We start from the raw sequence: 26,893 nt of genomic DNA on the forward strand, positions 1-26,893 counted from the left end.
ACACGCCTGTGGAACTCTGTTCCGTCTGCCTGCTTCCCACCGGACTACAACTTGGATGTCTTCAAGTCCAATGTTAACAAATTCCTAATGAATCGCCCCCTTAAGTAAACACTTCATCAAATCTCCACACTAACGTAATGTACTTGCAATAACCCTTATCCCTGAGTGGCTTCCGGGCCTTGATAAGTGGTGATCACTGTGTAAAAAAAAAAAAATAAAAAATATATATATATAGATTGGGTTCAAATCAAGCCTGACCTATTTTGGCCACTGACGCATAATAATGGCGGGGAATATTTAAAACTATCAACCCAGGCGGTTTTCAGACTAACAGACAATGCGTTATCGTCAATCAGTCCAAAGTCCAAAAAAGTTTGGGTTATTTGATCTCGGTGACATTTGATTCTGTGCAGTTCTAGGAGGTTTAACCTCCCAGGCCTTACTTCCTCTTTCTGAGAAGGGGTAAGTTTATTGCTAATCGCATAAAGTGCTACCGCCTGGAGAATTCTGATGGGACTGCTCAGGCATTTTTAAAAATTATCAATTTATTTTTATTTATTTATTTGTTTATTTTGGTAGACCAAACTGATTTTCAATCTCCACCTTCTGCGTCACATTTTTCCGCAGTGGGAAGAAGGTAAATACTAACGCTCTCCAGCTATAGGTAACAAAAAGTACTTGTTTTCAATTAATCGTATATAATAGAGATTATAAATCTGTGTTAAATGACCAAGAAAATAGGTTGATGCGACGTTAATCATAGAACCTAAAGTCTAAAATATAGACTTTAGGCTTCTATATCGTCTTTTTAATTACTTTTTAAACACAAGAATCAATGGTTTCGTGTTCAGATGACCGGCACAATACTGAAAATCGAACTAATAATGACCTTTCGGCTTTTAATTCTATTGCTTTACCACTGAGCTACACCCGCAAGCAACGCGTGAATGTATGTGCCTGCAAATGCGTGGTTCGAGTCACTCAGAGTTACTTCCCTTGTTAGTGCGTTTGTGTGCGTGTTCGCTGTTTCGTGTGTCTGTATGCGTATGTGTGTGTGTGTGTGTGTGTGCGCGTGCGCGCGCTGTATTGCGACCCTGTAGCGAGCATCAGCCAATCAGCGCGCGCGCACTTCGCCTCGAAATCCACACCCGCACGCACTCGCGCGCGTACCGCTCTCTCTCTCTTTCTCTTGTGTTTTTTTCTCACTCGCTCGCTCTCTCTCTCGCACGCTTCTACGTACACTTTACGGTCAGTGTAAATATGGCTGACTCGGAGCCTGTCGCCGTGAAAGGAGTACAACGCCGAGGCGCTTTACGACAGAAAAATATATTTGAAATCAAAGACCATAAGTTTGTGCCACGATTCTTTAAGCAGCCGACCTTTTGCAGCCACTGTAAGGATTTTATTTGGTGAGAAGCGCTTAGATATTTTGCCACTTTTTCGAGCCGCACGGTTCCTCTTTTTATTCTTCCATCCATGTTTGGTGTTGTTTTTCTTTCTGTGTTAAAGTAATCCTAAAGAAAGTGACAAGAACATCCGCACGCATTTATTACGACAAGACAGATATAAAGTGCGTTTACAACAGAAAAAGAAAAGGATTGTCATACCGAGAAAAATAGGCGCGTATTGTGTTTATATACAACTTATACGAGTGACAAACTCTCTCCCTCCCCCTATCTCTTAAACTTTGAAATTCTAAATTAAAAAATAAAGATATCCAAAATCATACGAACCGTGCTATTTTTTTTTCATTTTTTTTTTTTTGAATTTTCAATTGAAATTCTTTTTATTAAGTTGCTAATTGGAAATACAGAATATGTAACAAAGCCCCACCCTCCCTTTAAGAATCGGTTTCTAAATAATGTTATTATTTCAGCACGGTCTGTATTTAGCATAAGTACCAAATTAAAAAAAAAAAAATCAGTGTGTGTTTGTGTGTGTGTGTGTGTTAAAATCGTAACTCGAAAAAAAATAAAAATGACGTTCGTTCTTTAAGTTGTTTGATAAGAACAGGATATAGTGTCTCGTTTTCTTGATAAACTTTTTTTTTCGCTAATCAAGTAGTTAAGATTTCTTATGCTGTTAAACGAACTCCTAACATTAAAACAAATCGATGTATTTGAGTAGAAAACTTCAATTTCAAATCGAATTGTAACAGTAACACCCAAAGTAAGACTGCTAATTCCATTCCTATCCTAAAATGAAAAAAAAATTGATGCATATGCACTTATGTTACCGCGCAGTTTTTTTTTTTTTTTTTTTTGTGATAGTATTTCCAAGTTTTATGATATCTTTATTAAATTGTTAGGTGAAAGTACAGAATAATTACAAAACACCTCCCTCCCCATGTTAAGAATGGCTTTCCAAACGTTATCTAAGCACTGTAACAAATGCGTAAGTACAAAAAACTTTACGGATTAAATTGTTTTGACTTTTCAGTTCTATGTTTTCAAGTTGACATTTAAAAACAACAGCGTGTAAAACCTTGTGTGTTCAAGTTTTTTTTTTTTTTTTTTTTTTTTTTTTACTGTAAACATTTTTTTATTTTATTTATTTATTTTTTTAAAATCGTGTGGGTGGACGAAAGTTAGGAAAAACGCTGAAAAAAAAATAACAACAACCGTATTTCAAAGTTTTTAAGTTTAGATTTTTTTTTTAAATATTACTTTCTATAAATCCATTTAAGTGTTGGGAGGTTTCGTTTTTTATTTAAAACTGTCTTCAACATGTTCAAATGTGCAACATTTACTCTTTACGCATTATTCGTTACGAGCGGCTTCTACCCGGCGCTGTCAGGGAATGTTTTTACTTCCATTTTTGTTTCGTATTAAATTAGCCATATATATATATATATATATATATATATATATATATATATATATATATTTTTCAAATAGGATTTGAAAACTTAAATGTAGTTATGGTATGGTTTAGTAGTCATTAAAATATTAACCAAATCGTTGTAAAACTATAAATTTAAGGTTATGTCTATTTGAAATTGTGCAAATCAATTTCAAAACTTATACGAACCGTTCTAAAATAATAACTAGTAATTATCATTTAGAAAACCGTTATTAACACTTGTTTTTAGCCATTTTCTGTACTTTCACGTAACAATTTAACAAACAAAATATACCGTAAAATTGGATTTGACTTGAAAATCCTATCTAAAAAAAAAAAACGATCACGGTCTGCATTGTGGATTCGGTAAGAATTTTAAAGCCAAAAATGACTTTAATTCGACAGTTTGAATGCCCCCAAATCCTTTTAAAATTTTGAAAAATCACGAAGTATCGCGTTGTATTAACTAGCAAAAACATTTAAATATGATTACGAAGAAACGGAAATGCATTCTGGAAGATTAAATTTCGTTTATCTTTATATAATAGGCCCTTTTAAAGTTATTTTTAGTACTTTTTACACTGTTATTTAAAAAAAAATAATGGTTTAAGTGATTAAAAAAATTAAAATCGAAGTTACGTAGAGGCGAGAAATATTAAAGAAAGTGATCACCCAAATTTGATAGAACGATTTTCATGCCAAGAATTACGCGTGTTCATGTCTCGCTGAAATCTTGTTCACGTGTGGGTGGTGCATAACAATCACGCCTTTCCGTCGTAGTGAAACTCCTATAACTGCCTCGTCTTTTCTTTTAAATCTGCAAAGATTTTGCAAATAAATGTCTTGTCAGTATTATGAATTTAAGTTTATTAGTGCGTGAAAATTGAGATTATTATATGCAAGACACGTTTGCTTTCATTGGAGGGCAAGTATTTGGCAAATTCTTTGGACATTTTTAATCTGAAAAAGAACGAAAGAAGTTGAAAAACTTTGCTAAAAAAAAAAAATGAAAATTGAAATAAAGAAAACTCGTTTTCAATTAAAAAAAAAAAAAAACAACAAAAAAAAAGCCGAAACATTTTGTTGTTTTTCTAACTCAAAAATATTAAAATAGAATTAAACCAAATTAAAGAAAAAGAAAAACCTACAGAAAAAAAAATCTTTACGTCACGGAACGCCAAACAGAAATGTCATATTCCCAAAAGCACGTAAATTGATCAAGTGTTTTATTTCTATAAAGAAAATTTGGTATTTTCCCCGACCAAACCCAGCGTAGTATAAACACCTCCAACCTCCATGTTAAGAACGGCTTTCGGAATAGACACCCCCAACCTCGAAAGCAGTTCTTAACATGGGGAGGTTAGGTGTTTATTCCGAAATCCGTTCTTAACATGGCGAGGTATGGAGTGTTTATACTACGCTAAGTTAGGTCGTAAAAAAATACCGAAAATCATTTTTAAGGGATTTAAAGCGATTAATATGAAATCGATAGTGTTACGATTTGGATTTCGTAAGTTTGGATTATTGTGAATTTATCTGCTCTTTTTTTAAGACGGCAATTTTGATTACTCATAAAATTTGATTTTATTAGTTAAAAATAAAACTATTTGATCAATTTACCTTATTTGACATTTTCATTTCGTGACGGGTACGTACATAAAAGAGGATATTTCTGTGTGTGTGTGTGTGTGTGTGTGTGTGTGTATATATATATATATATTATATATATATATATATATATATATATATATATATATATATATGATTGAATTCTAAATAAAATTACCTGTTTACGAAGAACCAGAAATGCATTCTGCTAGATTTCATTTTGTTTACTTTAATTTACAAATAACTACTAACTTGAAGTCATTATACATTAAGAAACAAACCCTTAATTTAGACGTAAGCTCGAGTTATGTGAAGAATGTAAGACGGGAATGGAATAGAAATTATATATATATATATATATATATATATATATATATATATATATATATATATATATATATATATATATATATAAACATTAACAAACAAAAATGAAATAAATCTTCTCGACTACAGAGACGAATGCAATTCTGCGTTATTTTTTTTTTTTTGTTCTTAAAACTATCATGAAAATGTTTCGAATGAATGCAAATCCTTCTTAAATTTCGCTTTGACAGTTTTTTTTATATCTACTTCCGAGCCACGAGTGGAATTTCTATAATAAAATTCTGCGATTATTTCACATTTCTACGCAACTTGCTCAATATTTTTCTTTACTATTAGTTGATTCTTTATTGCCATCCAATAGTCGAACAAAAAAAAAAAAAAACGGCTATATGTTTATCGCTTTCATATTTTCAAACTCTATCTCTCCCGAAACTAAAAGTCGTAGAGCGAGGGGAGGGGAGGGGCCTATTTTTACGAGCCATTCTTTTATGGCTCTTTAGCCGGTTAAAATTGTTTTTAAGGGTCACAAATGAGTCAAAATTGAAAAAAAAAAAAAAATCGTTAAACATTTTATACATTCATTTTAGTTTAGTTTTAACTTTTAATCGGTTTCACGTTGGCACAGTGGTAACGTCACCAGCTTTGAATGCTACAGTTTCGGTTTCGTTTCTAACTAATCGCACCTAAAATACTTTTTTTTTTTTTTTTTTTTTTTACTTTTGAAACCACGACACTATAATATATACGAAATCTGGACAAATTAAAATATCATATTTAAGCCAGTACGAAATATAAAAATTCACATTAAAAAAATTGATTACGAGATTCTCCAATATACATATCAAATATCGGTGCTAATGCAGAGAGTGATCCGCGCTATTTTTTAAATCGTATTTCCACGCTTAATTAAAGTTTAATGATGTTTTTTTTTTTATTCAATTGTAAGGGTAAAGTACAGAATAGGTGCGAAACACCCTTCCCTCCCCATGTTAAGAATGACCTTTTTAAATAATAACGTTATTATTTCAGCACGGATCACTCTCTGTATGAGTACCCAATTTCTTTTGTAAATAAGGCAGCCATTTTAATACTCGAAAAGAAAAATACTCCCTGACTTTTCAAGAGGAATTTTGAAGCCTTTAAACTGTCATTCTGGGTTTCTTTTATAATCCCTCGCGATTCGACAAAGTGGTTAAAAAATGAAATACATAACGAACAAATAAATATTACCAAACACAAGATACTTTTCTACCTAGCTGGATAGTGTTTTTACTTAATGTAAAATGTTTATTCGGCTCGAAAATCAACTAATGTCAACCCGTATACAAGCACAAGGAAATATGGCCAACATGTATTTGTTATGCAGCCATTTTTCTTATCCTCGTGTACGGGTTGACATTAGTTGTTTTTCGAGCCGAATAAACATTTTACATTAAGTAAAAACACTAAAAACTTATTCAGCTAGGTAGAAAAGTAACTTATCTTGTTTTTGGTAATATTTAATTTTTTCACCACTTTTTCGAATCTGTGTATTGTAATACAAACCCGTCATTCTTATTGAAAGTTATTTTTGGCTTTAAAATTCTTCCAAAGTATAAAAGATCGTGTGCTCGTGAACAGTTTCTTACAAAATTGGAATAAATTTTATTTTGTTGATTGGAGATGAGAAATCCTACCAAATGCCAAACATTAACCCATTATCTCAGACATTCCAACCGAGAGATTTTTTTAAAGATTCTAACTGTCTCTTTAAAAGTGTGTTGGGTAAACGAAATGTAAGAATTGTGTACGATCGTTTCTGAGATGACATAATGAACATTTTGGTGTTGTAGTTCAGTATTACGTAGTGTTTGAAGTACTTAAAAAATTTAGAAGTGAAGTTAAATTACGAAATTATTTAATGGATTTGATTTTCCCCTTAGAATAATTCTGAAATGCCAACCGCATTTTAACGCACACTCAAAAGTACCCGCATCATCATAGACGTCATGTCGAAGTTGCGAAGTGATGTTTATCCAAAAAATTATCTAATTATTTTAGACTGCCATAGTGTTTGGCGAAGTTTTTAACGTTTATAAAAAGTTTGAATCTAGTTAAGTTTTTACTTATTTAATTAATAATTAAACCATTAAAAATACATACTCTAATTATAAAGTTTCGGGTTTGTATTACTGTACACATAGATTCGAAAAAGTTGTCAAAAAACAAATATATAACAAATAAATGTTATCAAAGGCAAGATAAGTTACTTTTCTACCAAACTGGATATATTTTTCGTGTTTTTATTCAATGTAACATGTTTATTCAGCTCGAAAAGCATACAGTGTTTACCGATGTAGTGGAAAATTCAAAATGACGCCCGACACTCTTTAACACGATAAGCTCAGGAAAAGATGTTATAATAATAAACTATACAAAATACTGTTAGAAACTCGCTCAATATATGTTACCGTGACATATGTTGACATATATTCGGTGTTTTTTAAATAGTATTTTGTCTAGTTTATTATTTATAACACCTTTTCCCAAACTTACCATGTTAAAGAGAGTGTCGGGCGCCATTTTTGAATTTTCCAATACATCGGTAAACACTGCATGTTTTTCGAGCTGAATAAAACATGTTACATTGAATAAAAACAAAAAAAATGTATCCAGTTTGGTAGAAAAGTAACTTATCTTGCCTTTTATAATATTTATTTGTTATATATTTGTTTTTTGACAACTTTTTCGAATCTATGTGTACAGTAATACAAACCCAAAGTTTCGTTTTATTTCGACGCTGTTTACGATAGCCAACAAAACAAAAAATCTGTGTGGGGAGGGGGGGGCAAATATACGACAAATAACTGCTACCAAAGACAAGATAAAATACTTTGTTTGACAAGATAAATTAGCTTGTTTGTGAGTTAACTCATTTTAAAGCGTTTATTTGCTTTGAATTATAAGTAGTGTCAAGTCCGAGTTAAAACGGACTAAAATGGCGGTCTCGTTACACCCATATCGGCCTCAATAATCGCTCAAAAATCTTAAATTATTGATAGAAACGCATCCAATAAATGACACCGTGCGAAAATGTAATGTTCTACCAATTTTCGATTTTTGTGCGATTATGGAGGTTCCAAATGGCAATAGCGAGACCGCCATTTTTTTTGTTCTAACATAAATTTTGATATTATGTTAAAGGTAAAGTAAATACACGTTTGAAAATAAGTTAAAACACAAAATTAGTTAAATTGAAGAACAGCATTTATTTTTTCATTTTTTGTTTTTGTTAGCTATTAGAAAAAATGTCAAGGAAATTTCTTACAAATATTAAAAAAAAAAAAAAAAAACATTTAAACCTTTCGAATTATAAATAAAAATTTTTTTAGATTTTATTTGTCAATAATTAAACAATTCGTTAAAAACGAATAGTTTGCAAAATAATTAAAAAATTAAATAATCCCCCCCCCCGTAAAAATATATAGCATGGGTAGAGAGTGGCACAACATCAAATCGAAAATGATCTACGAGGATGCGAAGATGGAGGAAAGAAAGCACTACTCAGACCTCCACTGTAAGAGTACGATAAGGACCGGGACCGTAGGGAGTCTTACTGCCACCCAGATGCCAATGATGTCCAATGGTCGTTGCCTGCGAGAAGTCAATGGCAAGCGGCTGTTGCAGTAACGCAAATTCATTTGCAAAGGTTGTCGAAACAGATGGAGAGTACTGGAAATCTGAGGAGACTTGTTGTCACCTAAACTTTATGGAACATGTCGGTTGTTATCTGTCGGTGATCACTGATAATAACCTGTGTGAGAACTCCTAGTGAGTAAATAATAAAAGTAAATAAAATAAATCCTTTCTACTATATAGTTGGGGAGGGGGGTGTGAACACCGGTTCTGGAATTTCCGATTTCAGATACAGTGGCCATTAACGAAGTACATATGTTTTTTTATTTTACCTCACAATGTAAATAAAATGTAGATAATCGTTCGTAGTTGTACGGATATTATTTGTTTAATAACAAAAACCTTTTCATGTTTCTCTTTGCAGGGGATTTGGCAAACAAGGATTCCAATGTAAAGGTGAGTGTCACCCACCACATTTGAACGAAATGAAATCGAGTGAAAGTTTCTCCTCTCTGCCCCCCCCCCGTGTCTCGCTACATATTCATAACCCTGTTTTAGTCAGGCAGAAACATGCGAATGAATGTGTAGCGACATATTAATGTTTATGGAAAACAAATAAAAAGTATATCTTGCTCTACTACGGTATTGAGCACTCTTTTATTAACCTCGTTAAACTTCATTGGTTGCTTTACCTTTGTAAAATATTAACCTGGAATTAATTATTGAATTTTGGGTTCTTAGAATTTCACTTCATAAAAATACAAAACATGCCGACTTTATGATGTACGTATCAGGGAACGAAAATGTCATATTTCAAAAATCACATAAATTCATCAAATATTTCTTTATTAATTGAAAAAATCAAATTTTATGATTTTTAGCGATTAATAGTTTTTGCCAACTATTGATTATAAGTAAGGGAGAGACAACACAATTTGAACTATCGAGATAAAAATCAATCTTGTAATGGATACGATTTCTTATTAAAATCTCTAAAAAAATTAGTATTTTTTTTTTTTTTTTTTTTTTTTTTTTTTTTTAAATTAAATTTTCACCCCAAGCAAGGCACAGTGCCACTTTGAAGTAGGGAACTACTGTCGGGGACATAAGTTGCGGGGGTGAAGGGAGATGAGTAGCAAGATGTCTGTTCACATTACATTTGAACTTCTGCATGTCAGTGCAGTCAAAGAAGAATCCCGGAAGGGAATTCCAAAGTCTAGCAGTTCTGGGGAAGAAACTATTGGAGTAGAAGGCTTTCTTACGCCTAGGGATCATTTATAAAACTACTTGATCAGTCTGATTTTTGGAATATGATATATTCGTTCCGTGACGAGTATGTACATTAAAGATTTTTCTGTATTGTTTTTTTTTTGTTTGTTTTTTTTTAACTTGTAATTCTAAATAAGCAGCGAATTTTGTCGAACTCATTGTTTCAAATTCTTTTCAAGAAAATACGATTGGAAAAATTGCTAAAAACTTTTTGGCCTCGCTCATTTGTGAACTATTTGCGTTAAAATGTTTAGAAGTTATTAAGCCAAGTTTGCATAAAAGGCGATTGTGATCACCTTGTTTAACATAAATAGATATTTAGAGATGACGTCTATGAAACATTTGAACGCAAATACGTCACAAATAAAGATAAAGCTGCCAAAGCAAAATAGTTTTTAACTCCTTTTTGCAACGTTATAAACAAATAACTTAAAATAGTAATGATTGCTTTCTTTTTATTATTCTAAATACTAAACAACATATATAAGTACAGATTTTCTTTTGTTACTGTTAAACATATAAACTATTTGAGATTGCTTAATGAAATTGTCCGTTTATGGAATGAACCAAATTTAATTATGACTAAGGTTTATGTCAAGTGTTTGTTGACATTAGATTTGAATACCATGTTGTAGTGTACGAAAAAGCAGTCTTATGATAATGTTTTCCACTGATGGAATACTATTGTAAAGAAACTGTTCTGTGAAATTCCGTTTCCGGATGAAGAAAAAGGAAAGTTGTTGATAGGAATACAAGTTTTTGTTTTCAATGTGGAAAAAAAAAAAAAAAAAAAAAAAAAACCCGGATTAGTGCTTTGCTTCAGATGCGACATTAAAATAATATGAATAAAATAACTCAAGAAACCGATCGTTTTTTTTTTTTCACATATTATTTTTTTCAAAAATGGATGCAAACCCAGAATTCAACCCAATTTAAAAAAAAAATCCAAACTATAAAGACATCTCTACGTACCCACGTCCCCGTCGCAGATCGAAAATGTCATATTCTAGAAATCACGTAAACTGATCAAAAAGTTTTTTTTTTTTTTTTTGTAGCCATTACTCTGCATATTTTGATTTCTATTTTTGGAGAGGTTAAAGAGGTGGAGGGTAACCAATGATGAGTTTTAAATGTGGCGGAGCGAGACAGTTCTCTTTGCTTTTCTTAATACAAAATAACTATCAGTTTACGCAATTTTTGGAATATGATATTTTCGTTCTGTGAGATGTACGTACATTAGATATTTTTGTAATTTTTTAATACGTTGAATTCTAAACTTTCACTAAAAACATGACATTAAAATTGTCGCTTCCTTGAAAAATAAGTGTATTCTTAACATTACTTAATGGCTAATAAAATTGTGCATTTTTAATGAGAATCAAAATATTTGCGCAATTAAATAGTCAAAAAGCGATGATTATATGGTAAAAAAAATTTGATTGAATTCGCATTTTGTTTGTATTTTTGACAGCGCGACTAAAACTCGGCTATCATTTATATATATATATATATATATATATATATATATATATATATATATATATATATATATATATTGATAGCTATTTCAAATATTCTCAATTTTACCAGTTAGACGAAACTTTTTTTCCTTTTTTTTCCCCCCCTTTTGGATAAACCATTTTACTATTTATTATTTGTGTAATTTGAACATTTATTTTTATTTCCATCTCAACCGATTCATTCTTCTTGACATATGGCATAATTTTATATGAATCTTACAATTTAATAATACTTCATAACGGAATATTTATTTTTTGACAATCTGTTCGGTAAAAATGCCCGTAGTGCGAAAACCACCGATCTAGACAGTTGTATATTTACTATTTTAATTGTTGGGAAATTACGTTTGTCGGGTATTTTAACAGATGTGGAACATTAACAATCGATCATTTTTATTTAAAAAGGCCCGATGTTGTACGGGATTTTGACTTTGCCGGCTGATATATTTAATTTTCTAATTAAATTATTTTTGTGATAGGATTTTTTAAAATTGTTTTCTTCATTTAATTCAATAATCTGTGGATGAAATTGTAAGTCACGTATATACGAGAAACATATCTACAGACATGAAATATTCATTAGATATATTAATTCTGTTAAATAAATTTAACGTCAGATTCTTAAAAAATGATTAATCTGATGATTTAATTAAGGAATGGAATCTTTTAGGGCAGTTAACCATTTTTTTTATCACTAACCCCAAGTCTGAGTGGCGAGGTTGCAAAACAATGCGTAAATCATCAAAAAACAAGTAAACCTCCAGGAAAAAAAAAAATGTTAAATGCAATTAAACGCTCGAATGACCCACCCATGGAGGATCATTTTTTGTTGAATTTATATACGAAACGGCGGAAACGCCCCTCTCTAAATTGTAAAATGTTTTTTCAACAAGTTTTCAGGGTGTTTATAAGTCACAAATAAACTACAAAGTAGAATTTCTTATATCGGAAGTAAATATAGAAAACCGAAGATGCATTCACATCACACTTATTTTATTAGTATAATTAGCCTTACACATGTTTCACTGAATGGTGGAACTTTACCAAACAACGCATCAGACAGATTTATGTTCCATGTATTTTTGAGAAACATAAATCAAGTTGTTTGAATTTCAACTCTACAATGAAACGCGTGTAAGACGAATTATACTACTAATAAAATAAAATGAATGTGATAGAAATGCATCTTTGGTTTAGTATGTTTACATCCGATATATATGCTCTTGTACTGTAAATTCATTTTTATTTTTTTTTTTAGCTTAATTGTGATAATTTTGAAAAACAATTACTGAAATATAAATAAACGCATGCATATATATATATATATATATATATATATATACTAGCATTTCAGCCCGGCGTTGCCCGGGTGTTTGGAGGTGTATGCTGAGCAAAAAAAAAGTCAATTTTTAAACTTTGACCCCTATTATGACCCCTTAAAATTTACATTTGGGCTCAAATCGAGTTAAGTTAGATCCATGTCCAAGAAACCTATATCTAAAATTTCAAGTGTTTAGACCCAAAATTGTTTGAGTTTGGTAGAGTTTTCGAAGGACAAATCGTTGAACTTTGACCCCTTAACAGCCAAATTTCTGTTCGAAAAGCGATCACATCGATTTTCCCAAATCTCGGTACCCTGTATATCAAATTTCGAGTCTATTGACTTAAAATTGACAGAGATATTGCGTAGGGAAATGTACACACACAGATACACACACAGACAGACACTTTCATTTTTATAGATATATATTTATATATAGGGCAGGGTTAACAGGTTTTATTTCCTTAATGCTAAGAGCAATTTATTGTTTGGGATGTTAGACAAAACCCTTTTATGTATTTTTTAATTGCATTTTCACCTAAAACAAGGCACAGTACTACTTTGATGTAGGGGGCCACTATCAGGGACACGAGTTGCAGGGATACTATGTTGGGAGTTGAGCAGTAAGATGTCTGTTCACATTACACTTGAACTTATGCATGTCAGTACAGTTGTGGAAACAGGAACCAGGAAGGGAATTTGAAATTCTAGCAATTCTGGGGAAGAAACTATCAGAGTAGAAGGCTTTCTTACATCTGAGGATCTCTACTGTGTAGGGGTGGGATTTTGCTGCTTGTCTGGTTTGTTGTGGGTATTTATGTCGAGTGGGGTACAAGGGCTAGTAGTTCGTCAGAGAATGCACCATTATAAATACTTATAAAACAGGCAGAGGAATGCAACATTTCGTTGATGGGACAGAGGTTGAAATTTAGATGACAGTTTAGGACTTATCAGGTTGGTGGCTCTTTTGAACCCTGTCCAGGAGTGAGACTAGTAGCAGATGCACCAGCCTAAATGTGACAACAATACTCCATACATGGGAGAATGGTGGCCTTGTAAAAGTACAGGATACTTTCAGGCATAAGTAACTTTCTAGCATGGTAGAGAGAGCCCACCTTCTTCGCAGCAGCTTTGGAAATGCTCTTGATGTATCTGTTTCAACTCATATTCCTTGTGCCAAGGAGTTTGAAAGAAATACTTTCAAATAATGTACCTTTAGCTATAGCTATTGGTGGTTGAGAAGGTTTCCTGTAATTATTGAAGGAAACAAACTTAGTCTTGACAGCATTGAATGTGATTGTCCATTTTTGTCATCATTCCACTACAGTTAGCAGAAACGCTAGAGAAAGACCTATTTTCTTAGATATGTGTTCATTCGTTTTCTCCTCATGCCTGTTATAAAACGTGGTGTCGTCAGCAAATATAACCATATCAGACAAAATTTTATCAGGTAGAGCATTTATGAATATTAGGAATAATAAAGGTCCAAGGATCGACACCTGAGATACACCCGCATTTATATCATATTTAGATGTACGACCGTCGAGGACAACCTGATTTCTTGTCTGATTTAAGAAGGGTTTAATTATGTTGAGTATTCGGCCAGTTATACCATCTGATCTGATTTTCCCAAGAAAACTATTATGCCATACCCTGTCAAAAGCCTTAGATATATCAAAGGCTACTGCCCTACCCTCTCCTGTTTTGTCCAGTCCATAGTACATACGTTTGGAGATTACAGTTAGGATATCTACTGTACAATGGGCTTGTCTAAATCTATATTGTTAGTTCGGCAGAAGTTTAGCAACTGTAAGGTGATGGACTAGAGCTTGATTAATTATGGACTCAAATTCTTTGGCGAAAAGAGGGAGGAGGCTAATTGGGTGATAATTTAATGGGTCAGTTCTTTCACCAGAATTCTTATAAACTGGTACCAGGGAAGCAGTTTTCCAACAGTCAGGAAAGCAAGATTCGTTAAAGCATTTGTTGAAAAGTTTAAAGAGAACTGGAACAACCTCAGTGGAGCATTTTTTTAATAGTACAGCCGGGATGAGATCAGATCCACATGCTTTTGAGGTGTCTAGGTTTTTTATGATATCATGCACCTGAGAGGGAGTGATTTTCAGATCATCTAGTGTGGTGTCAGTCCGCAAAGGAAAATCAGGGAGGGAGTGGTTTGCTGGGTTTAATGTAGAACTTGAAGCAAACTGATTGGCGAGCATGTTAGCCTTCAACCTCATGATTGTTGGATGGTGAGGAAATTATTGATTGCCCATTATTTACTACATTATTATTTTGATATAAATAACAATTACACGATTCTGAAAAATTGTGTTCTAATTTTTACCTGTCACCTTTTTGTGCCATGATCTTTGACGATTGAGGCACCTGTACTCATTAATTTCCATTACAATTCGTTTGTGGTAGTTGGAACATTTAATATTATGCGTTTATTTGATTATGTTAACTGGATTATTCTGACTACTATCCTCATCTTGGTTCTTAGTCACAACGTTTCGGCCGATGTAACCTCTGCCTGCTTTTTTAAAACATTTTTTAGTACATTGTTTTCTGAACTTGAGGACCTTCTCGTCAAACTCGAGAATATTTATGTTGAACCCTGGAACTTGTACGGAAGTCAATTCACGGGGAATCTGTTTTCATTCCGCGTCAACTATAACCAGACCCAAAGTGTTACTGTGTATTTTAAGATTTTCTTTTTTTGAGTTATTATCGCCTGTGGTAATTATTGAACTTTTAACTGTCTGAAAATTTCCACTTAAAACTACTTAATAACGCCATTAATCGTTACACCATGCGTCCTGGTAGACAATTCTATTGTAAACATAATCTTTTTGGATGTAGCATTATTAAGATGTATCTGAAGAAGGCCGAAGACTATATCGGTCGAAACGCTGCGATAATCAAGATTAGTCTAGTCCGAATAATAGAAATTATCAATTAAAAAAATTCCGAATCATTTACGTTACGTTATCATTTTCTAAAAAAAAAAAAAATGGAATTCGTAGTAAGGTTTTAAAAGTCTGCTGTTTACTATCGGCACTACCGTTTCATGTTTGTTGCATTCAATCTTTTCCCACTTTTTTTTTTCTTTTCCGCCGACATGTCTTCGTATCTTCTTTCTCTCTGCGACTACTTCAAAATGTTGCTTCTCCTACCATTTCGTAATCCACTTCGACTATTGTATCTCTCAATTCGTATGACTGAGTGCTACTTATATTTCATCTTTTTTTTTTCTCAAGAAATCTCGTGGTCCTTTCATATGACAGGCGCGCGTTTAAAAATCATGTTTCCCCTTTGATTTTTAGAATTGATATTTTTCTCGATCTTTAAAAATAAATTCGAACCAGAAATTTCTTTCAAATCGACCATTTTTAAGAATGCCGACACTATTTTTGTTTAATTTTTATTTTTTAGCTATAACTAGCTACATTTACTCGGCGTTGTCCGGGTGGAGGGTTTAGGTCAATAAAAATAGCGCATATATATATATATATATATATATATATATATATATATATATGTATGTATATATATGTGTGTGTGTATGTATTAGTTTTATTTTATTTTGATTCGATTTATAGTAAATAAAAATTTAAAAAAAAAAAAGAATGCGATTTATTTTTTAAAAGCGTAGACACAATGATTTGTTTGATAGTTTAAAAAGGAGATTGGGAAACATTTTTTTTTTCGTAATTTTAAATATTCAAAAGTGATTTCGGCGGACCTGAAGAATCTTGCCCCCTCCCCCTCTATTTAAAATTTTTTTTTTTATTATTATTTTCGTCTTTTTTCACATTTTTCAGCCGATTATGGAATGGACATTAGTCTACCAGACTATAAAAAAAACAAAAAAACAAATAAATAAATGAAATTAAAGTCAATATTTAAATATTAGTACGGAGGTGCCTAGTTTCTAATGCAACGTTCTAGTAAATTGATCACCCAATTTAAAACCACTCGACGTTTTTATGCCAAATTTCGCGAAATTAACCTTTTTGAAATAGTTAGCTTTTTTTTAATTTCGTTTTTTAAAATAATCTCCGAAAAAAAAGGTTAATTTCGCGAAAGTTGGCCTAAAAACGTCGAGTGGTTTTAAATTAAGTGATCAATTTACTAGAACATTGCATTAGAAACTGAGCACCTCCAACAAATATTTAAATATTAATTTGAAACAAAAATTATTTTCATAATCTGGTAGATTAGTGTCCATTCGACAATAATCAGCTTAAAAAGGGGGAGGGTTAATATAAATAGAGGGGGTGCAAGATTCTTCAGGTCCGCCATAATTTCTAACTAGAATTACTGTTTAAGTATTAATATTCTGGTTTATTTTGTTTTGAGAAAATCGGTATTTTTCAGTGGCGCCACTATTATACTAATCAACTGTAACTTGTATTCACTCGTGTTCGGTGTTCGCAGGTACCGCTACTGTGTCATCGGCGAATTCTTCTCTCTTTCTTTTTATTTTTTATTTTATTTTTATTATCGAAACCTTGTCTTTAAGGGAATCTTTAGACTAAAAAGCAACGGTTTTCTATCGTTCTGCTATTGTTTACATTTTGACTTTACCGAACATCTGTTATTCTTTGTTTTATTTTCATGTTCTTTTTTTGTTTTACTTATTAAAAAAAAAAGTTGAATTCTTTCATTTCTACCGATATTTCATCGCTGGCATAACACCACGTGATCATTGGCAGCAAAGATCAATGAATGCTGCGTGCCTCCAAGACATCTTTTTATCTTTGTACTTCCACAAGAATTCGAGGCCCATTAACTCTGCTATTTAGTGTAGTCGCATCTCCACCGTGTCGTCATAGGCTGGGGATGGGGAGGCATTCGTTTTTCTGTGGATAAAAAAAAAAAAAAAAAAAAAATGACGTTTTTTGTATGACAGATGCGCGTTCGAACAGCGACACAGAACGAGTACCTATTATGGTTCTTTAGTGCTGAAAAGGGGGAGGAGTAAATGTTTTCATGCATCTGTATTTTATCATTCGACATTTTTTTTTAATCAGAACCTGGAAAAATTCAATTCTTTAAGGAATTGATATTCATTTATTTATATTACGTTTTTTGTGAGGATTTGGAGTTATTACGATTCTCATTTTGTTCGCTTCGACGGATATAATCTCCGATCTTCTTCAGCTGAGCATGTGGATTTATGTTGTAACGATCAACAGTTTTGGTTAACAATCTGTTGTATGGGGCAGTCTTATAAGGGTTGAAAGTTCGATTCTTATTACAGACAATAATACCTAAAAAAAAAAAAAAAAAAAAAAAATTCTACGCCCGATGCGAAATAATCTACTCTGATTTAATAAAAGGTTCAGTTGAGTGACACTTTTTATGCTCCAACTTTGTGAAAATAAATAAGATCAGGGATCTTATCTACATTTTTTTTTTTTTCATAAAAAAGTGGGTACTAGTGCAGTGCTGCACTGCTGCAGTGCATTTATTGATCCGTGCTGAAATAACATTATTTAAAAAGCCATTCTTAACATGGGGAGGGGTGCTTTGTACATATTCTGTACTTTAACCTTATAATTGAATAATAAAAAAAAAAACATATAATAAAACTTTAATTAAATTTGGAAATACAATTAATAAAATAGCGCGGATCAGTAAGTGCATTAATTTTATTTCTTAAACCTCAACAAAACATTAGCCTGTCAAACTGTGACTCCGTAAAATATTAAGTACTTATGCAAATTACAGACTGTGCTTTTTTTTTTTAGATAAGATTTTCAAGTTGAATTATTTTTATTGTATCTTTTGTTCATTACATTTTTAGGTGAAAGTATGGAATGTTAAAAAGAAAATAATCTTTCTCCCGCCCTATGTTAAGAATTAATTTCTAAATAATAACGTTACTAGCACTGTCCGTACTCCGCATATTTCCGTTTCTTATTGCCATTTTTTTTTTTTTTTTTTTTTTTTTTTTTTTTTTTTTTTTTTTTAAGATTGTATCAACTTGTGTTCTGACTGGCAACAGGTCTTAAATACTGAAGATACTTTATCTAAAATAATTTAATCGATAAAACATCTTGGGGTTTTCTGCTTCGTAAACAATGTTTTGGTGAAGCCAACACGAAAACATTTTTAGTTTTTCTGTGTTTCTAATTTTAAGAAAAATTAAAATAAAAATGTACTTTATTTTGTTGTTGTTGTTGTTGTCTTATTCACGTTCATCTCTAACTAGGCATGAATCGCCACTTGGACGTAAGGAGCTACTGTTTGAGACCATGCCTAGGAAAGATTAACAAGTTTACGTTGCAAACTGTATATCAGTACAGCCAGGGAAGCAGGTAGCAGGAAGGGAATTCCAAAGCTGTTTGAGAGAAGAAACTGTTAGAGTAGAAAGCTTTCTGGCATTTAGGGGCCTTAACAGTGAAAGGGTGAGATTTTAAGCGTTTTTTTTTTTTTTTTTTTTTTTTTTTTTACATAGGCATCACCACTTATCAAGGCCAAGAGGCCACTCGAGAATAAGGGTTAAAGAGTGTACAGTAGAAATTGGACAATAAAGTAATCGTTAGTAATGGAAATTCAGTAAATTTTTTAACTTATATGGAACGGCTCATCAAAAACTTGTTTACATTAGACTTGAAGACAACCATATTGTAGTCAGCTGGTAAGCAGAAAAACGGAAGACAATTCCATAGGCGTGCAGTTCTAATAAAAAAGCTTTGTTCATGGAATCTACGTTTAGGTTTAGGCACAGATAAAGAGTGGGGGAAATTAGTGATAGTGTTTTCTGCTAGACGAGTGTTTCTTGTGAAAGTTTGGCGAGGGGGGCATAATTTGGAGCTCAGCTGAGCACTTGCCATGAAAATAACGATACATCAGAGACAAACTCGCAACATCTCTTCTATGAGAAAGAGGTTGCAGGGAAGAGAAAAGGACATCTCCTACAAGTCTACGAAGTCTATTTTGAACTCTATCAAGGTCGGATAAGTCGTTTCTAGCAGCTCCTGCCCAAATGTGGCAACAGTACTCCATCCTTGGACCTCTTATATAGATATAGAATTGCATCAGTAGTGAGATATCTACTGGATCGATAGAAGGATCCCACCATTTTTCCAGCGGCCTTAGCAGCGGATTTAATGTATGTGTTCCATTTAAGATCGGGAGTAAAGGTCAAGTCCAGAAGCTTGTCAAAACATGAGGCCTCCCCAAGATGAGAGCCATTCATTTCAATTGATGCCAGATGGGGATCAGAGCGTTGATGAAGTAAACCTTTATGCCATACTATATCAAAGGCCTTTGATCTGTCAAAAGCAATTGCTCTAGATTCGCTAATCCTATGAGATATAACTGTAAGCACATCTGCTGTAGATCAAGCAGAACGGAAACCATATTGCATGTCACTAAGAAGGTTATTTTTGCTCAAATGGTTGATTACTTCTCTATTTAACACTGATTCCAGCAACTTACTCATGACACACAGGAGATTTATTGGCCTATACTGAGAGGGAGATGAGCAATCACCTGAATTCTTAAATACCTACAATTAATTATTCCGTTAGGTCTGATACTATAGAGTGCACATCCTTTTTAAACATGGAACGCAGAGTTATATCTGATATAAATGTATGGAAGCTATCCCAGTCAGCCATAGAGTATTGATATACTGTACGATGGAGAGGTACATCTGGGGACTTATTACATTTCATTTTTATCTTAACTGATATAACAGAGTGGTCGGAAGATCCAAGTGGAGACAGAATGGAAGCTGAACACAGTTAAGGGCAAGTTGTGAGAAAAAGGTCTAGGAGACTTGCATACTGGCCATTGGTATCGGGCACACGGGTGGGTTCGTGAACAATCTTAGTAAGGTCATGAGCAATGGCGAAATCATGACAGAACCTCCCCTCATCATTGGTCTTGTTAAATGAGTTAACCATTCCACATTGTGAACATCAAAGTCTCCAGACATGAATATTAGCTGAAGGATAAGCAGATAGGATGTGGTCAATTTTCTCAGATATGCTTTTAAAGATAGTAACTCTGCTGTTCGTCGCGGATATATATGTCGAGGAGACACAAGTACGAGTTCATCAGAGCACATTCCATTAAAATATCTGTAAAACCAGCACAGAGATGCAACATTGTGGCGATGGGACAGGGGTTGGAGCTAGCTTAGTTCACAAAGTGGGATTTATTAGATTGAAAACTCTTTTCTTTTTTTTTTTTTTTTGGACTCTATCCAAGAGGGAGAGGCTAATGGTAGGTGCACCAGCCCAGGTGTGGCAACAATACACCATGCATGGGCGAATGGTGGCCATGTAAAGGTACAGGATACTTGTGGGTGTGAGTAGTCTTCTGATTTGATAGAGGAAACCCACCTTCTTTGCAGCAGCCTTCACAATGTCCATAGTGTATTTGTTCCAGTTTATATTGCCTGTGAATATTAAATCGAGAAGTTTGAATAAAGAAATCTCCGGTAGGTAATTATTTGTCATGGATATCGGTGGTTGGAGAGGCATCTTGTAATTGTTAAAGGAGAGCAGCTTAGTCTTAATAGTATGAAATGTTACCTTCCATTTGTCGGTCCCATTCCACTTTGGTCGTGAGGTCATTTAACTAACTGCGAAATATTTTTTTATCAATGTTTGTTTGTTTGTTTCTATTAGAGGAACCGTAACAAAAGTAATTGATTTTCGCTGTAAATTCTAGATTCATACTTTCTCCTGTCCCCCCCCCCTAAAAAAAAACAAAACATATGCGAATGTGAACACCGTATAGCGGAAAGTAGTAAAATAAAACCAAAAAACAAACTTTTTCAGGGTCTTTAAAAGTAATTGCCTAAAAGAAGTAGAATATCTTTTTTGGAGGGAAGGCGGCTCAGACTCCTTAACATCACCATGTTTGCTCATCAAATTTTCTATTACATACAAACTTTGAAAAAATAAAATTAAACATTTTTTAACATAAATTACTCGTCAATAAAAAGTTAGAATAAAAGTTTCAATTTATAGACATTAAAATGGAAAGTTCAGTTTTATCCAAAATCTGCGAAAAATCAATAGAAATAAACTGACAATTGCAAACTCAACATTTGCATTAAATAGAAATATTTTCACCACAATATTAAATTTTTATTCAGTTATCGTTTTTTTTTTTTTTTTACCCCAAGGTTTGCGTGTTTGTTTTTTACTTCCAGTTTCTGCTAACCGTTCTGCTTTATGACGGATGCCATTTAAAAGACCTTCTGATGATTGTTTACCGGTTTTAAAATATTCTGTTATTCTGAAACTTCGTTTGCTTATTTTAAAACTGGTAAAAATTAATCAGAAGGAACTTTTCCGGGGCATTCATTGTGAAGCGGAATGCGAATAGTCAGGAGACATCGGTTTATTGAAAATGGTCCAATCATTTTTAAAATGATTTTGAATGCTCAATTAAAATGGTTTCTTTTAAACTAAATCCATACACATGAAGATGTATCCCTTAACCTTCTCTGATCGTGGGAGGACTGCATTATTTCATGCAGTGTGTCTTGGGCAAGAATAGCTTGGCGGCGCCCATCCCTCTTCAAGCTCACATGAAAAAAGCCTGTAAAAAAACACCAATTAAATTATAGTATAATCCATTATCGCGAGCAGTATTTCGAATCTGACCCGGATTTAAAAAGTGAGTTAACCAATTTGAATCGTATAACTTTTTTTTTTTTTTTCTTTTTTATCTTGTTTTGAAAACGTCTTCCTCTTAATGTGTCTCAATACCTAATGTATGAGAAGAAAAGAAACTGGAATCATAAGCTGATCTCTATCTTTCCAGTAATTATAGGAGCAACTGGACTCGTAAAAACGAATTTAAAAAAATACCTAGCAAATGTACCCGGTGAACCAAGTGCAAGAGAGATTCAAACAAATGCACTTAAAGGGACGGTCAGAATCTTAAAAAGATCCATCCCCCAGCTGGAAGAAACTGATAAATAATAATAATAATAAATAAAAAATTAAAAAAGAGAAGCATAATCACATTGACATACCGATTCTTGTTAGATCAGCAAAGTTAAGCAACGTTGAGCCTTAGCCAGTAGCAGATGGTTACCATTTTGGACTACTAGGTGCGGTATTTCGTATGGCGTTAACACCTTCCTACAAAAATCCAACATGGGTACCTTTATGTGATTGGGGATTGCTTGTGAATTTGATTTTTCCATGATACTTCCCCCTCCGGAGGAAGATGGTTCAACCTGCCTGGAGTGAATGCCATTGCTTTCATTGATGCCTGTGCTTATAATTTAGTTACATTATTCAGTTTAACATGAGCGCATTGGTTGAGTTTTTTTTTTTTTTTTAAATTTGATTTCCAACCTAACTTATCCATGGCCAGGTCCTTATTTATCCCTTTTTTATTTTTTTTTTCTCAAGTCTGTTTTTATCACTTTTTCCAATGTTTTCCTTAACCTTCCACCCTGAACTTCATCTGCTACACTCAGCTGTCCTTGGGTACGGGCAAAATGAATGCCGATGCTCAAAATGTATAAACATTTTGACCCCTCCCTTTACTTTAAAATTCATCAAAAATCAGGAAATCAACCAATTTTAATGAAATTTTCAGTATTTATCAAATGATGATCGCAGAATATAATGAACTAATTATTTTTATTTAAATCTTAGTGGAAACGTATTTTTTTTTTAAACAAAAAATACCTTTACTAAAGTTATGGTTTTCAGTAGTAAAAAAAAACAAAAATGCAAGAATTTATTTTTTGTCTGAATAAAGCACCGTAATTTGTAACAAAAAAAAAGAAGTTTTTTACAGGAACATTACGAAAAAAGCCCCTAAAGTCTGTATTAATGAATTCGATATAACTCGAAGAAAAATGAATTTCTCAAACTATCGATTTACCATTGGATTAAGCATTGTTTATTCAATATTTTCACACAAAAAAAATTATAATAACAAAAATATTTCTACTTTTTTTTTTTAAATTATAGATTTTGCATAATTTTTATATGCAAGATTTTAATAATTTCCTTGCTCGGCGTAACATACTTTTTATATAAGCTCGAACAATAATTAAAAATAATTAATTTAAAAACAGAAAAAAAATAATTAAATTAAAAAATGATAAAAATTCATACAAACATTCAGAATGTATGGATGCTCGCCTGGGTGAAAAAAGGAAATCTGATACTCCTACCTCCTTTTACTATCATAACTTCATTTCGAAACAGCGTTTCGATTGGATGAAATTTTGGGCCTCCTTATAATCGTGTTTAAATTTTTTTTAGTTTGTTGCATTTTTAGCAAACGTTAAATTACTTGCTTTTTGAGGGCTAATTAAGTTTTTTTTGCACAAACAAGGTGTTTTTTAAATATTTTTTATTTAATTCAATATCTTAGGATTTTACTTTTAATAATTATCTTTGAAATAGACCCAGAAAACTAATATTTATCTTTTAAAAGATTTTAAAATGAATTTATTTAACTTCAAAATTTAGCTGAATTGGTTAGCTTGCCATGAAAACATTTTTCATAACTTTGTTTTTTTTTTCACGTGTACAAATATTTTTTTCCTTTAGAAAATTAACTTTAGTTTCTAATCTTTCAAATACAATCAAAAAGTAGTCGGAAACCTACAAAAAATTATGATAAATCGGCTTTCAAAACTATGTCCCCCTATTTTTTCCCGCCACTGTTCTACATCTAGAACTCTTATCCCTTCTTTCAACATTGCTATACCATCGTCTTCTGTTTTGCATATATCTCCCTATATTTCATCTTTGTTTTGTAATTGGAAGACTTAAGTTTGTCTTTAAGGTCTGCACGTCTCTTCAACCATCACTGTTCAAGTTTTATTATTACACAAGACTCTTGGTTGACAGTGATAACTGCTGCTTAGTAATGTTTGGAGTTTCCTGAGTTAACTCCATCCAATCATGCTTGCACTGGACATACTCTTTCTAAGCGAAACTGGAATAGGGCCGACCACTTCCCTAGATGAGTTCATAATCAACGGATACTCCAACTTAACATCTAAATCTGACCCCCAAGATCGCCATGGGCATGGAATATGTGCCTACATTAAAGATGGCTTCCCATGTGGCAAGAGAAGACCCTAATTTACCTTATATGTGCTTCTGGTTTGCACTTGCTTACACCACTGCATTTATATTTGCCCTCCATCGCCCCCACAACAGTGGAGTTACTATCTTTAAGAGTATATCTGAGAAAATAGACCACATCCTGTCTGCATATCCCTCGGCTAACATTCACATCTGTGGTGACTTCAATGTTCATAATGTGAAATGGCTGACCCACTCAAATAAGACGGATAAGGGAGGTTCTGTCATGATTTTGCTATTGCCTATGACCTCACACAGATTATTCATGGCCCGATACTACGGGTCTGTATGCAAGCCTTCTAGACCTTTTTCTCTCCACTTCCCCTGAGCTATGTTCATGTTCCGACCACTCTGTTGTATCAGTTAAGATAAAAATGAAATGTAATAAGTTCCCACATGCATCCCTCTACCGTACTGTATACCGATACTCCATGGCTGACTGGAATAGCTTCCATACATTCATGTCTGCTCTACCTAAAACAAAAGATGCTTTCAGGAACGCCAGCAACCACTGTAAAAGAGTAATAAAAAAATGCAAGAGAGCTATATGCTCAGTCCATGAAATCGAAAGTAGCCGATCAGCGGCTTGGTTCCCACCAGTTTTGGCAAATAACAAATAGGATCCTGAATAGAAGTGTGCGTTCTATCCCAACCATTATCAATGGACCAGAGGTCATCTCGCCAGCATGACAAGGCCAAACTCTTTGCCAAGAACTTTCCAGCAAATTCTACCCTATGCGACGAACGCCATCAACTCCTCGTATTTCCTCCTATAACACACAATACGCTAGGTAACATACAAATATCTGTGCGTGAGGTCGCCAAGCTAAACAAGAACCTTGATTCCAGTAAAGCAACTGGCCCTGACAGCATCCCAATTATAGTGCTGAAAAAGCTCCAACCAGAACTTGCTCCCATACTTACAAAACTGTTTAAGCGTTGCCTTAAGGAGAAGAGCTTTTCAACACCCTGGAAAACCTCATCAGTATGCCCTGTATTTAAGAATTCAGGTGATAAGTCATCTCCCTCTCAGTACAAACCAATAAGTCTCCTGTGTGTCATGAGTAAGTTGTTGGAATCCATATTAAATAAAGTAGTCAACCACCTTAGCAGAAATAACCTTCTTAGTGACAGGCAATATGGTTTCCATTCTGCAAGATGTACCGCAGATGTGCTAACGGTTATATCTCATAGGATTAGCGAATCTCTTGACAAAGGCTTCCTTGCTAGGGCAATTGCTCTTGACATATCGAAGGTCTTCGACAAGGTATGGCATAAAGGCCTACTTCACAAGATTTCCAGCTACAGTATAACTGGAAATGTTTTCTCAATCATTAAATCATTTCTCTCTGATAGGCTCATAAGAGTGGTTGATGGACAAAAATTAGAGGCCCGCAGTATTAATGCTGGAGTCTCTCAGGGGTCCATCCTGGGCCCAACTCTCTTCCTGATCTACATCAATGATCACCCAAAGCACATTTTTTTTTTTTTTTTTTTTTTTTTTTTACATAAACGTCACCACTTAAATAATTTGTTGACGTCTATGCTGATGACACGACCATCTATGGCAACACATCAAAGGCCGTAAATGACGAAGTTCTCTCTGATTCTCTCTCCTCTGATCTCGAGCGTGTGGTACAGTGGGGGAAGAGGTGGCTGGTTACCTATAATGCATCTAAAACATAGCTCCTATCCTTACATCATCAATGCTCTGATCCCCATCTAGCATCAATTGAAATGGATGGCTCTCGTCTAGAGGAGGCCCCATGTTTTGACAAGCTTCTGGACTTGACCTTTACTCCTGATCTGAAATGGAACATGTACATCAAGTCTGTTGCCAAGGTCGCTGGAAAGATGGTGGGATCCTTCTACTGCTCCAGAAGATATCTCCCTTCTGATGCAATTCTCTATCTATATAAAAGCCAAGTACATCCAAGGATGGAATATTGCTGCCACATCTGGGCAGGAGCTGCTAAAAACAGCCTATCCTGCCTTGACAGAGTACAAAATAGACTTCGTGGCTTAGTGGGTGATGCCCTTTTCTCTTCCCTGCTACCTCTCTCCCACAGAAGCAACGTTGCGAGCCTATCTTTGTTTAATCGTTATTACCATGGCAGGTGCTCGTCTGAGCTCCAATCTCTGGTCCCCCCTCGTCAATCTTTCACGAAAAACACCCGTCTAGCTGAAACCACTGTCAAACATTTTCCCCACTCTTTATCTGTGCCTAAATCAAAACGTAGATTCCATGAACAAAGCTTCTTTCTTAGAACTGCACGCCTGTGGAACTCTCT

General features: G+C 33.5%; 1 protein-coding gene across 4 annotated transcripts in view; it reads left to right on the plus strand.

Moving 5' to 3' along the window:
* The first annotated feature begins 1,012 nt into the window (after positions 1 to 1,012).
* Positions 1,013 to 26,893, plus strand: part of LOC145297482 (calcium-dependent protein kinase C-like) — a 731,210-nt gene continuing 705,329 nt past the window's right edge. For 2 of the 4 annotated variants that reach the window (XM_080143353.1, XM_080143354.1), the window contains exons 1-2: positions 1,013 to 1,409; positions 8,816 to 8,847. In XM_080143353.1, coding sequence (XP_079999479.1) covers positions 1,261 to 1,409; positions 8,816 to 8,847 — 181 coding nt within the window. In that variant the 5' untranslated portion in view covers positions 1,013 to 1,260. The remainder of the gene's footprint in view (positions 1,410 to 8,815; positions 8,848 to 26,893) is intronic. The other 2 variants (XM_080143356.1, XM_080143355.1) reach the window with 2 other exon arrangements.

This window comes from Euprymna scolopes, chromosome 18, assembly GCF_053919585.1.
Source record: "Euprymna scolopes isolate OS-2025 chromosome 18, ASM5391958v1, whole genome shotgun sequence".
Taxonomy (NCBI): domain Eukaryota; kingdom Metazoa; phylum Mollusca; class Cephalopoda; order Sepiida; family Sepiolidae; genus Euprymna; species Euprymna scolopes.